General features: G+C 36.8%; 1 protein-coding gene, 1 long non-coding RNA gene and 1 pseudogene across 3 annotated transcripts in view; 2 read left to right on the plus strand and 1 right to left on the minus strand.

Annotated features, from left to right (window-relative positions):
- CISD1 (CDGSH iron sulfur domain 1) overlaps positions 1-7130 on the minus strand; it is a 34399-nt gene extending 27269 nt beyond the window's left edge. Inside the window, exons 1-3 of one of the 2 annotated variants that reach the window (XR_013161600.1) lie at positions 6920-7130; positions 3775-3869; positions 2753-2958 (exon numbers count right to left, since the gene is read on the minus strand). Coding sequence is in view for 1 of the 2 variants with exons in the window: in XM_077125283.1 (XP_076981398.1) it covers positions 2753-2958; positions 3775-3869; positions 6920-6984 (366 nt within the window). In the remaining variant the exon portion in view is untranslated. The remainder of the gene's footprint in view (positions 1-2752; positions 2959-3774; positions 3870-6919) is intronic. The other variant, XM_077125283.1, reaches the window with a different exon arrangement.
- LOC143653896 (uncharacterized) lies at positions 6974-8161 on the plus strand. Its single transcript, XR_013161601.1, has 2 exons — positions 6974-7124; positions 7812-8161. It is a non-coding gene; the product is annotated as an uncharacterized LOC143653896 (long non-coding RNA).
- A 1332-nt stretch (positions 8162-9493) lies between these two features.
- On the plus strand, positions 9494-11588 carry LOC143653369 (uncharacterized; annotated as a pseudogene).
- Positions 11589-14334: the final 2746 nt, after the last annotated feature.

Consider the following 14334-nt stretch of genomic DNA (forward strand, 5'->3'; position numbering starts at 1 on the left):
TCAGTTTTCCTGATTTCTGTCTCCAACTGTGATGTTTCAGCTTTAGTCCCATATTTCAAGATTGTCTGCTGCACATTTCCATTCAATTGCACCTCAAATTCACTCTGAAATGACCTTCTATCACTGACCTGAAAAATCAGCTTTTCACCCTGAATTCCTCAGTTCTGTTAATGACACCATTCCTCTTCTAAAACTCCACACTTAGATCCTTCAACGAATTTCAGGCTTCTTCCTACTAGTTTTCCACCCAAATCAGTCTTCACTGATTTGGCTGATCCTTCGCTCAATGTTTGAATAACTGCTTTTTTTCCCCCATTCCCATAACCAGCACCCTAGTATAAGTATCAGAACTTTTATGTCTGAGACCCCTGCCAAGGAGCTCCCCTATATCTAGAGGAACAAACTTGTTCCTGACATTCAAGACCCTCTTCAATTTGGATTTATTGAGGAGAGCAGGGTAGAGGTGGTGATACAAAGACCAGAATAGATTTTGCAGGAATCTCACCTTTATACATGTAAGACCTTTCCAGCAGATTTTCTCTCTTTTTTTTTGGGGGGGGGTGGTGCATGGTCCAGGAATCAAACCTGAGTCTCCAGCATGAAAGGTGAACATTCTACCACTAAACCACCTGTGTATCCTTCAGCAGAGTTTGAGAAAGAATCCCCAATATTTGCTAGCTTATTCAAATGCTACCTATCTTTCCAGGACAACCGAACTTCTATGTATATCACTATGCCTTTCCAGAAACTTCTTGCCCACAGTATAAGCTCTCCCCCCCCCTTTTTTTTTTTTACATGGGCAGGCACCAGGAATCAAACCCGGGTGCTCTGGCATGGGAGGCGAGCATTCTTGCCTGCTGAGCCACCGTGGCCTGCCCAAGCTCTCCCTTTTATGTTCCTTTAGTTTACTTGTGAGTAAAACATCTAGCATACACATCTATGACACATGCTATTTTATTAACTTTTATTATACATGCATATATAGTAGATGCTAAATGAACTTTTATTTAAGATCACTGACTAAAGGCTATTAAACTCTGACTCAAAAATTTCATGATTTCTGGTTATCCTGGAGGTTATTCTTATGCATTAAGTAGATATCACCTTGTTAACCAAGATGTAATGGAGAGGCTGGAGGGAACTGCCTGAAAATGTAGAGCTGTGTTCCAGTAGCCATGTTTCTTGATGATGATTGAATAATGATATAGCTTGCACAATGTGACTGTGTGATTGTGAAAACCTTGTGTCTGATGCTCCTTTTATCTACCTTATCAACAGCTGAGTAGAACATATGGAATAAAAATAAATAATAGGGGGAAAAATGTTAAAATAAATTTAGTTTGAAATGCTAAAAGAAAAAAAAATTTCATGATTTCTAGAAACAGTACTTCCTATGTTTTTATGTTTTATAAAGCAACAAAAGATCGGAGCTTTTATAGACCAGCTTTTTAAAAACAAACAAGGTTTAGACTTCTGAATATTACTGCATGAGTATTTTCTAATAACCCCAGTAGTACTTACCACTAATAATCTCACATTCCAAATGAACAGTGCTTTTAAGGTACGAGTTGTTATAATGGGCATGTTTCATTGGTTCATCAAGCAGTTTCTGATCACAATGACAAAATATAAGCACTATATATCTACTGTACAAACCAATCATATGGAGAAAAGGTGGGGAGGGTAGTAGAATATACTTTCCAGTAGTTAGCATATAGCTTCTTCCATATCTGTGAGGTAATGGCTCTCCATTGTGGGAAGAGCTCCCAAATAAAAAAGGGGCTTTCAGAAATTCATTTATCATTTTTATTGCCTATTTTCTTAGGCCTTTTAGTGTTCTCTTTAGTGAAATACACTGTACCTGATTTCTAATAGTGGCAGTACATGCAGTGTTTTTACCATATTTCTCAAATACACCAGATATTCTGAAGTCATTCAGTGTATGAAGTCTTTCAAGATGACCTTAGGACAGCATTTTACATCTTTAGATCACCAGCTATCATCATTGCCTAAAAGCTGCAGGTATGAAAGATAACATTTTCAAATAGAACTTGATGAAATGCAGTTCTCACAAAAGGAAGTAAGATTTTTTTCATTCAATGTTCTTAGATATTTAACTACAGAGGCTGCAGCTCAAAGATGGCTTAGGATATAAAGAATATATTTATTTACCACACAAGGAAATTTCAAGAAAATTTTTTAAAGTTTCTTTTGAAATTTCTAAAACTTGTCCTAGAATCTAGGACCTTAAAAGTTCAAAGAAAGAATTTTCTACTTTTGCTTCTCTTTGTATTTGGGCTGCATATTCCCTTTTCTGGTAGTAGAGGCTAAGATCAAGAAATTCTAAGAGGAAATACAGGGATTTTTTTCTCTTCTTTGACCTGAACCCTATGAGGATATGATATAATTTCATGACACGGTGGTTATATATTTTAGTAAGTATATACCAGGAGAGCACTGGAAAACAAAGAACAGTTTTCATTAAAAACAAAGAAAGGGGGATATCTTGACAATACCTAGCAATACAGGTTTGAAAAAATAATTTAAAAAGAAATGTTATTGGCCTATGAACCCAAAAAACAAAACAAAACAAAACAGAAACATGTTGTGAACAAAATTCCCTATGATATCACATATTTGTCTCTGTGTTTGTGTATTTATAGATGTAGAAATACATATATGTAGGGAGACATTAAAAAAAAAGAAACATTACGTTAAATATGACACAAAGTAAAGGAGCTGTTTTCCTCACCTTTTTGGACCTCCAACAACGACAGTACACAGCTTTATCTCCCAAATCCTCCATGTCAAAAGCATGTACTACCTTCGGGTTGTCTTTCTGGATGTGAAGGTTTACCATAGCTTTGTTGCGATGATCTTTAACATAAAATCTTTTGTAGGCTAGATAACCAATTGCAGCTGTTCCAGCAGCAATTGTAACTGCTGCAATCCATTCAACTAGAGTGAAAAAAGAGAACAGGAATTATCAAAACCAAAATATATACTAATAATCTAACATGAATGTTCAGGAAATCCCAGTATTTGAGTATTAAGTGTCCCAACACAAAAAGGTTTTTATGTTAATAAAAACATCAGAACACATTGGTATAAAAGTCCTTTGTCAAGATTTTCCCCAGCCCTTACTGAGGCAACTCTGTATTTTCTATTGAGTGATGAAAGCTGAATTATGAGAGAAGAGGGAAACAAAAATTATTTTATAGATAGAAAAGAAAAAACAGGGCATAGTAGTCTTTTTAAAAGTGTTCATAAATAAATTTAATGCAGCACATGAGCTTGCAGGTGCCTATTGCTTAAAAAAATCTGAAAGGTAAAATATTTAGACAATAAACAAGACAACAACAACAAAAAATGTGATTATGTTAAAAAAAAAAAGACTCATCAGAGTTCATGTAAATAGCAACACCCCTTAGTGATTTTAGAATGATTTGATTTACCAAAATTCAATAGTAACTACTGCATAACTATAACCACAAGCAATCATTCAAAAGTTTTTTAATTTAAAACTGCCTTTCTTATTAAAACAAAAATAAGAATGTACTAATTTCATAACAAGATTAACAAAATTATAGCCATAATTCTCATTTAATAAATTCTAAATTTCTATTATTCACCAGCAGATGATGATCTAAATTCTCTATAAACTTCATTTAAAATATAATGACATTATTATGGGCAATTATTTGCTTGACTACAAACTTTTCTTGTAGGTTTTCAAGGAGCCCTTAGAAACCCAAGCATTTAACAACTAACTACCCCAGCTCCAGGGAATGTTGGAGAGAAGAAAGTTCGGCATAGTCTGGTTAGCCTCAGCCTCTGAGGAGAGTTGTCTATTCCCAGCATGGAGTGGGCTGCAGGAAGAAGTTGAACAGGGGTCAGAATAAACACACTGGACTGCTTCCCAGCATTTCCTGAGGCAGATCTTCACAGTGTTTGAAATAAGTTCCCAGACTATCTATCTTATCCCTAGAGAGGTAAGTACAAAAAACACATTCCAAGGCCAACCATAAACATAAGCTTAATGAACAATCAACCGTATGGCTAATTTGCACTACTGAGTCAAATTTCTTATTTTACTAATATGATCAATCATAATACCTAACAGTGCTTTACATAAAACTAGAGCTCAATCCTATAAAACTCTAATGGAAAGAGACAACTAATCTCATAATAGCTCCTTTCATCTTGGCCTTCTCTTCTAGATTATTCAATAATTTAGTTTTTATCAAATGTTTCTGATTAGCATTTTCTTTGGACACTATTTTCAACCACAGAAATATTTTTTTTTCTACAAAGTAATTTAGTTCGTTTTCCTTCCCACAACATTTTTACTCCTTCACACAGCAATCTCTTAAGATAAACATTAATGTTATGCTCTTCCCAGGTGCTGCATGACTGAGAAAACAACTTAAGTTAATAAGTCATCTGACAGCTTTAGACCTTTGACTCCTTTGAGGGAGTTAACTACAGGTATTGTAAGATTTTGTCCTGTGGTGATTCCAGGCAGAGCTGTATGTTTATGATTTTTTGATTCATGATATTCCCTTCTGATGTATTATTTACCATGGACATTCCTTTTTTCAGAAAATATTCCTTACACCAGGAAGTATAACAATATTCTCCTTAGGAAAGTGACTCTACATAGCCAATATCCTTATTGCAAAATGGGTTAAAATATTGCTTTGCTCAGTATATGCTCAATATTTTATATGTTCTTTAGTATAAGCTTAAAAGGGAAAAAGCGTCTCAAAACTAAAGTAACACAAGTCCCTGAATGCCGGTTGATCTTAGTTATATTATGAGGTATTCTCTAGCACACTTGTTCTTATGGTGCCTACATAGGGCAAAAAGCTCCACTACGAGATCCAAAGACCAACCACGTTCAGCTAGTATTTGTTTGTCTCCTGATACAAAAAAAGAATCCTACAGGATTTCTGCCTGAAAACCATGATAGGTCAAAAGAATCTCTTCCAGCCATTAAAACTTTCTTCTAGTTTCTATTCTCGTATTATCAAACGTTTATATCATGACTCCTTTTTTTAAACCTGATTTTTTGAGCGTGGAAGAAATGACATTAATCAATATGGAAAAGAGACAACAGCAAAGGCATCATCTAAAAAAATGGGAGCTGACCCTAGATATTACCCAGGTGTGGCTGCCCTATGGGAAAACAAACATGTATTCTGTGACTCCTGCCTACAGAAAGGGTAACCTCTGACCCTTTCACATGCAAACTACCTTATGTGTGCTAGAAAATAGCTCTGTATTTATTCCAACTGAGTTTTTTTAGAATCACCAAGCTAGATCAGGTCTTAAGAAAATAATTTCTATTTCTTTTTCTTTCTTTCCCCAAGCACTAATTCTCTAATTTCATTAAGGACAAATCTAAGAGTTCCCAGAAGTAAGATAAATGTTGCTGTTTTATCATTTCATTATTGCAGCCTGAATCAGCAAACAACAACAACAACAAAAAACTATGAATGCCACTGGTAAAACCAAGGAAAAGAAAGAAAAGGAAACTAGAGAGAGAGACAAAAATGATGAACTAAAAAGTCAACAATTAGTACTACTCTTCCCCCTACATGGGACATGACACCAGGGGTGTGAATTTGCCTGGCAAAGTGGGACATGATTCTCAGGGATAAGCCTGGCCCTGGCACTATGGGATCAACAATGCCTTCCTGACCAAGAAGGGAAAAAGAAACGTAACAAAATAAGGTATCAGTGGCTAAGAGATTTCAAACACAGTAGAGAGGCTATTCTTGAGGTTACTCTTATGTAAGTCTCAGTTAGATACTGCTAATTGCCACTGTTTGCCAAGCACCAACCAACAGAACTCCTGTAAACCCAGAGGTAACCCAGGACTCTATCTGAGACTCTAAAGAAGTTTCACTCACTAAGTTTATTTTTCAGAAACCTAAAATCTCCAGATGGTTCCTAGGCCAAATAAGCCATGAAATCCAGAGTTACTAGTCTCACCAAGAGCATCAACCGTTTGCATCTCTTAATGTTGATATTCCTCTTCAACATGAAGAAGTTAGAATAGCCAATGCCCTAATATTCCCAAAGATTGGAAGAAGGATCAACAGGGAAGGAGTTGGTGTAACAGAAAAGATAAGATTAAACTAATGAGTAAGACTACTGAGTCATTATATTTCTTTTTAGTCTCCAGTGTCTTAGAGCAGCTAGAAGGAAATATCTGGAACCGTGGAACTGTAAGCCATACCATACTGTGAAATTTGTTCTATAACTACTTGTTAAAATGTATTTTGAAATTTATTGCTTTTTTGTATATATATTTCACAACAAAAAATGTTAAAAAAAAAAAAGTCAATGATTAGGATAAAGATTGAAACCTAGAAGACAGCAAAAGAAATAAAAATAATAAAACCCAAGTAACAGTTCAACTGAATAGGATATATGACTACTGAAATTGGATTTTGTCTTTAGTTAGTCTCACAGACAACAAGGGACTTTACCAAGACCCAATTTGTCAAGATATATCATTTCAATTGTTACCTTTCAGACATCGTTTTAGAATTGGGTACAGAAATACCTGAACATTATTTGTGTTTCTTCTGGTTTACTTCCCTTTCCTGTTCTACAGATATCTCTCAAGATACAGTTAATGGTATAGATAAAAATACCACCGTAATGAACCTTGCTTAATAATGTTTTTCTATCTATACAAACACCATTAATATAAAGAAAATAAAATAGAAAGGTAACGTCTAAATAACTCTAACTCTTCTGTTGGTTTACTAATGTATAATCTTTGGATTTCGCTCTTAACATTATTGAGAGATTGAAAAAACAGAAACGTCTTCCTAACTTGTTTAATATCCATTCCTAGGCTTTTCTTTACTCTGGGGACTGTTTTGCTTTTACTTAGAAATCTCACCCAGCTTCTTTTCCTTTAGCTCCTTTTCTGCCAAAAACTGCTTTCTGACAACTGTCAACTGTCATAGAATCAGAATGTTCCTTTTATCTCAGGAGACGGGGAGGAGAGCTATGTTTAAATCTCACCTTCACCTTCCCTGAGGTCTTCCCTGAGCCTGGTAATATATTTCTCTCAAACCTGGCTTATAGATGGTACTCAATGTTAGGTGAGTAAAAAGAAATGAACGGATTATTAATTTATAATTCAAGCTGTCCATCATACTGTCAAATTATTCTTATACCAAATGACTTTCAGTACTCTTAGTCTTAACATATTGTATAAAAGCGTGGAATTTAAATAATTTCTCTGAGATTTTTTTTAAAAGTCTTTATTATGGAACATCTCAGATATACACAAATTATAGAGCATAGTATGGTGACCCTCCATTTCCCAGTGCCCAGCTCCAACAAATATGAACTCATGGCCACTGATGTTTTATCTACAGTACCCAATTCTCCCCATTATTTATTTTTTATAACTTAGAGGAGTTACCTTTTTTATTCTTAGTATGAACTCCACTTTCCTTCTCAGACAAAACAGAACTCTTAAATGGTCACCTTAAATGATCCCATGAATTTAAAGAACTCAAACTATATTTCCATATGTTGAAGTTAAATGAACTTGAAAATTATGAATTACTTTCAATAGATTATACAGTATATAAAAGTCAGAGAGTAAGAACTTATGAAAAGTAGTTTTGGCTACATGACATTGTAGTATTAGGTTTGGATGGATAAAAAGCATCCAGTTTGACAAACCCCTATTTTGCATCTTGAGGGTAAAGAAAAGGAAAAAAGGTGATTTGAGGGGAAGTTAAGTCAAAATATTTGGTTTGTTTCTTTTCTTTTTTAAGGTGAAGGTGAATATGAAAGACTTAAGGCTGAAGAGAAGAAAAATCCTTGAGTGGCTGACTGAAGATTTAGGAGTAAGAGATAACATTATCAAGACAAGTGCTTAAGGAAGCAGAAGAGAGTGAGCTAAGGATGAGTGCAAATTCAATGAGTCCTAAAGGTGTCAAAGAGTAGGACATTTAGTTAGATTCCTGAATGTCACCTATGCAACATGAAGGAGTCCATGGCAGTGAAGGCCTTAACAATTAAGGTCAGAAATGTTAATAAACTAATGGTATCCTCAATCAAACTGGTTATCAAGAACCAGCTCACTGACTGGAATCTTTGGATAACCAGTTTCAATTTTCAATCACTCATTCTCACTGCCTGAATCACTGTCTCTCTCTGGATTCAAGTCATGGTGTTGATCCCCATTATTTTTTATTTATAGCTTGCATACTATATTTCTTCTAAAGTTAGAATTGTAACCAAGAAGCTAGAATTTAGGGGATGATTATGATTACCGAATCTTTATATAGCTATTCCTTTTTACTTTCTAGTATATTAAAGTAGACTGAGGGAAATACCTGAAATCTCTGAACTGTAACCAGCTGCCTTGAACTTGGGTAATAATCGCATTACTATATAGCCTATATCTTATGCTCCTGTGATTATAAAAACCTTGTGACTGATCATCACTTGTATCCCTTTATCTGGTCAACTGCAGAGTCTTGTGATCACTCAGGACAGCCTTTAATGTTTACTAATGAAGGGCCTTGAGTCTACCGAGAACTCACTCACCCCAATTCCAAAGCTATCTTGATAGAGGTGGAACTAACCAAAATTGGCCTGCCTGACACATGCAGCAGCTTCGACTTTAACATATAAGTGACCCGTACCTCATCATATGTACTAAAAATCAAACCCATTATCATATTAAGACCACCATTTTCTTACATACATTCTGTGACTAAGCGTGTAATCAATCTGTACATGCTCAATAATGAGATCATCTCTAACCATGTCATCTTAAGCCATTGGGCTCATTATCCTAAAACCTGCTCATTTTTTGATACTATAAAACTATGAGAATTATTGCAGTTTGGGGAGACAGATTTTTAGGCTAATAGGCCATCCTTCGCACCTAGCAATAAGTTCTTTCTCTTTTTGAAACTCTGGTGTCTCAAGTATTGGTCATTTGAACACATCAGGCAGAGAGCCCCGCTTTTAATTGGTATCCATTTGATGACCCCAGAGGGGCAAAGATTTCCTAAGCAAGGAGTTTGACTCCCCAAAATTTGGAACCCTGGCGAGACAGTTAAATGTGGTAACTGAGCCTTCTATGGCTGCTAGACTCTTTTAGTTAGAGGCCTGGCAACTGGGTTTTTCTCTACTCTGTCAGCTCTTAAGACTCTAGGCGCCATCTCCTAGAAACAGTTTTCCAATTCTAAGTCTAGACATCAGACTGGGTAAGTGGGTTATCAATGTAAAAGTGGATCATTAAGTCAGTATGGTGGTTCAAGTCCCATGGACCTGGGTTTGAGGCCTGGGTCCTGCTTCCAGAATGATCCCCCCTTTGCTCCGCTCTGAACTCGACACCTTTTTAGTTTTTTGGGTACCATTCTGTATGGAGTTCAAGGCCCTGATCTGAGTTTGTTGAGCAGAAGCCCAGAAAATAAGTATTCCAACAATTAATTGGTATTAAATGAAAGTAAGTGTATGATGCCTGTTTAACTGTTGACTGGTGTGTTACTTAGGTACAGTAAGTATTCAATGCCTATTTAATTGTTAATTGGTGTGTTTGGTCTAGTTATTAATTGGTGTGTGTTACTTAAATATATAGTAAATGTTGTGTCTATTTAAATTTGTTAGTTGGTGCGGTACTACATTTGTATTGTTCAAGTGTTCCTAGCTAGTTGCTGACAGCGCAAAATCTTTAAAATGGGAAATTCTAATTATAATAGCATTCCTGAATATAGACCTTTGGACTGTATTTTGAAAAACTGCAAAGATTTTAATTATGAGTCTATGGAAAAAAAAAACCAACAAAAATAGTTGATTTCTGGCCTCAATATGATTTAGAATAAGGAAAGAAATGGCCTGAAAATGGTTCCACAGAAAAGGACACTATATTACAGTTCCAGCTGCTCCACAAAAGAGAGCAGAAAGGGGATGAGATGAAATAATGCATATCAATCCTTTATTTGTCCCTCTCAAAAGTATATTTCTGGGAAACCCCGCTGTCTCAGGAATTGGTCATTTGAGTGCATCATGCAGAGAATCCACAGCCTTTGTCCACCCCTGCCCTTCCCTAAGAGGGAGCCCAGGAAATGGCAGCCAGGTCCCTGACAGCCCAGCACCAGGACCATCTCTAAGCCCTCCTACTGTCCCCGTTATTCTATAATCTGGGTCTGAACCAGGGGGTTGGCTCTGGGGCAGCAGGAACCTTTGTTTTAGGAGGTGGTGACATTCGAGGCCATGGCTGCGTACTTCACCTGGACAGAGTGGGCTGGCCTTGCTCCCACACAGAGGGCTCTGCACAGGGCAGTGATGCTGATGAATTATGGGAACCTGACTTCCCTGGGATACCCAGCTTGCAAATGTGCCCTGGTCCCACTTCTGGAGGGAGGGGACTTGTGTTGGGGTCTGTAGGCACAGGAAGAGCCATCGGCAGAGAGGATCAAAGGCATCTATAAAGACGCTGAGACCAACATTTATAACGAATTCACATCAACACAGGGAATTTCTGAAGAAAGAGACATAAAGATATCACGTGAACTCCAAAAGAGTGAACTAGAGAAGTGCCAGGAAATCCCCACAGTGAAAAATATTAGAGGAAAGGATGAGAGAATCTACTGTGCAAGGAAACCCTTCAGATGTGAGGAGTGTGGGACATACTTCAGCTATTTTTGTTACTATGTTAGATATCAGAGAATTCACACTGGGGAAAAAGCCTTTGATCATAATGAGTGGAAAAGCCTTTAATGGCAGTTTTTCATTAATTTGGCATAAGCGAATCTACACCAGAGAGAAGCCCTATCAATGTGAGAAGTGTAGCAAAGTCTTTAATAACAGTGAAAATCTCATCAGGCATCAGAGAATGCATAGTGGGGATAGACCCTATCACTGCAAGGAGTGTAGAAATGGCTTTCTCAGTAGTTCTGAGTTAGGTATACATCATAGAGCCCACACTGGGGAGAAACCCTTTGAGTGTAATGAATGTGGAAAAGCTTTTGCTGTTAAATCAGTATTAAGTTGCATCAGAGAGTCCACACTGGGGAGAAACCCTACGTGTGTAGTGAGGGTGGAAAAGTTTTTGCTGTTAAATCAACATTAAGTCAGCATCAAGAGAAGACACAGTGGACTGTTCCAAGTGTAGCAAGTGGGGGAAAGCCTTTAGGACTTCCTCCCATCTTAATCATCAAGAGTATGCTTACCTCGGAGAGAAATCTGTGCTGGACCTTGGTTCTTTTGGGCTCACAGCATTCTTTATGCCCTTTTCATTGTAATACTGACCCTTTGTGTGTGTGGAGCAGGGGAGACTACTCTTTCTCTACTCAATGATTCATGTGGTTTAGATGGGGCTCTACCCCTTCTTCAACTGGCCCATTACCCTATTCCTTCCATCTAGCTGCAATGATGGGTTCAGGTGACCTGAGTTCATCTGATTCAAATGAACCCTATGACCAGGCAAATCCTGCCAAGAAGCAACAATTCTTCTGCTGAATTTGTTTGTTAGCCTGATACACTGAAGACTGAGAACGAATCCTACAGATGGAGAAAACTACATTTTTAAGTAATATGAATCAATAAATTCTTTTTTCTTTTCCTTAAGTAGCTCTGTGCAGAGTTTTCTGCCACTTGTAAGAGAAATCTCACTAATGTAAAGCTATTTCAATGTCTCAGATGTTTCAAAGCAGGGTTAACATAAACCTGATTTGGTATCCTTGAGTTGTACCATGAAGAAAATTTTATATGTTGATGTGTCAGAAAGACTGTGGCTATAATTCAGATAGTTCACACAGAGACAAACACTCTTAAGTATCATGAATGTGGGAAATCTATAAACACTCAAGTCACATCAACATTCAGGTACCCCAAATGGATGGAAGTGATAACAATTCAAGCACTGTAATGACATTTCCAAATTGTTATAAAACTAAGTCTTTATCAATGAATATTCCATACGGAAGATTAATGGATTAAATAGAAAAAATTTTAAAAAGTTTTTACTTCCTATTCAGTTTCTAATATAAATGGATGCTGGATTTTATATCATTTTAGATCTTTCAAGATGATAGTTCTTTTTTGACCTAATTACATATATTAATATTTTTCCTAATAGTGTGTTATCCTTATATGCTTACCATCTTAGCTGGATGCGATGTCTTAAGTTTCTTTCAATACTGCATGATTGCATTTGTTAAGATGTTTAAGATACTGGCATCTATAAATGAAGTGTGACTGCTCTGTAATGTATTTCCCATCTTTTCTAAGATTTGGGAACTGGGTTACACTAGATTGCTAAAAATAGTTAGGCAGCTCTAGAACAATTTGAATAGCCCTATGAGTTATCTGCTTTTTGGAAGTCTGAAAAACAACACCTATAAATCTGCCTGATCCAGAAACTTTTGATGGGAGGGGAGTAGAAATCTGAGCACTGTACCAATTTCTTCCTTTGGCATCAACCAGTGACACTGCTTATTCTTTTTCAGCCAATGCTGGTAGTTTATAATTTCCTACCAGCATTTACGAATTTGTTAGCCTAGAACTGTACGCAAGTTTCTAGCCAGGGTGGTTGTACCACCAACTGAGGGAGATAATAGAAGGGAGGAGCAATGTGTGGGATTAATGTGTTTGGGTTCAGATCCCAGAAAGTACAATTTGTACAAGCCAGGACAGACAGAGTATGAAGGTCTGTGAAATAAAAATCTTGGGGTGTGGGAAACGAGAGGATCATCACTGAAGGTCATCCAGGGTAGTACCTATGTCTGAGAGGGAAGACTGTGATCCAGGAACAGCAAATGTCCAGGAAGATGGAGATGACCTAGGAAGTAGAGACAGCATTAGGTAGAGTGGGGAAGTAAGGAACAGAGGTGTAAAGTAGAGACCAGAAAAGGGTAGAACAGCAGGCAGTGAGAAGACTGTGCTGCCTTTACTTGCCAGAACTGAAGATTTGTTAGGGATTAAGGAAAATGTTGAGAAGACTCATGGAGGTTCATGACTGAATGGGAACTAGCAGAAAACAGCACATCTTCAAGGAACGGCTGGGGCTCCAGTAGCTCCCACAGTATAATCTTATCCTTAGTATGGGCAAAGTTTGGGGCAGAGAAAGGGGAAGAGTCCTAAGAGAAAAACTGAAACTTGAAGAAGTAATCAGTGTTGGTTATGTGTCATGGCAAAGTAGGTTGCAAATGGGCATAAACACAGGAGGGCCAACTTAGGTAATTATGAATAAAACTGTTATAAACATTCATCTATAAGTTTGTGTGTGTGAACACAAGTTTTTATTTCTCTTGGGTAACTATCTAAGAATGGGATTATTAGGTCATATTGTAAACGTATGTTTAATTTATAAGATACTTACAGACTGTTTTCCAAAGTGCCTGTCCATTGGCAATGTTGCTCCCCTTTCTCACCAGCACTCAGTTTTTTTTTTTTTCTTTTTTTTTTTTAAAGAGAGAGGGAGGAAGGGAAGGAAAGACAGAGAAGGAAGGAAGGATAGAAGGAAGGAAGGGAGGAAGAAAGGGAAACATCTTTAAACATTTTCTTGTTTTATTATATTTTGTTTGTTTGTTTGTTTTTTTACATGGGCTAGGGCCGGGAATCGAACCGGGGTCCTCCGGCATGGCAGGCAAGCACTCTTGCCCGCTGAGCCACCGCGGCCCGCCCAGCACTCAGTTTTGTCAGTTTTTTTTCCCTAGCCATTCTAATAGATTAGTTTAATGGTATCTCATCATGGTTTTAGTTTATATTTCCCTAATGACTAAAGATGTTACACATCTCTTCATATACTTATTTGCCAACTGTATATCATTAATGAAATGTCTGTTAAAATCTTTACCCATTTTTCAACTAAGTCGTTTGTTTTTATATTGTTGAACTTTGAGAGTTCTTTATATATTCTGGATACAAGTTCTTTGTGAGAAATGTGATTTGTAAATAAGTTCTTCCAGTCTATAGTTTGTCTTTTTATGATCTTTGATGTCTTTTGCAAAGCAAAAAGTAAAGACAGTTTGTAAATTTTTCTTTTATTAAAAAAAGGAGTATATTTCTGCATTTGTTTCTTTTGTGTGTGACTAACTCTCTACTTGTGTCTGTCTGCTTTTTAATGTATATTTTTACACCTTCAGATGATAACAGCAAATTGACAAAAATTCTTAAAGAGCTCTAGGTACAGGGTTCAAGGCATTAGCATTTGTAATTAGGGTAAATATACCTGGACACTAGAAAGAAATCCCTGCCTGCTTTGCATAAATTTCCTGAAGGCAAAAGAGGACTGCTCTGGGAAATGGCAAAGACTTTTTCAATTGTATGGGTCATAGC

Source organism: Tamandua tetradactyla, chromosome 13 (genome assembly GCF_023851605.1).
Source record: "Tamandua tetradactyla isolate mTamTet1 chromosome 13, mTamTet1.pri, whole genome shotgun sequence".
Lineage (NCBI taxonomy): Eukaryota > Metazoa > Chordata > Mammalia > Pilosa > Myrmecophagidae > Tamandua > Tamandua tetradactyla.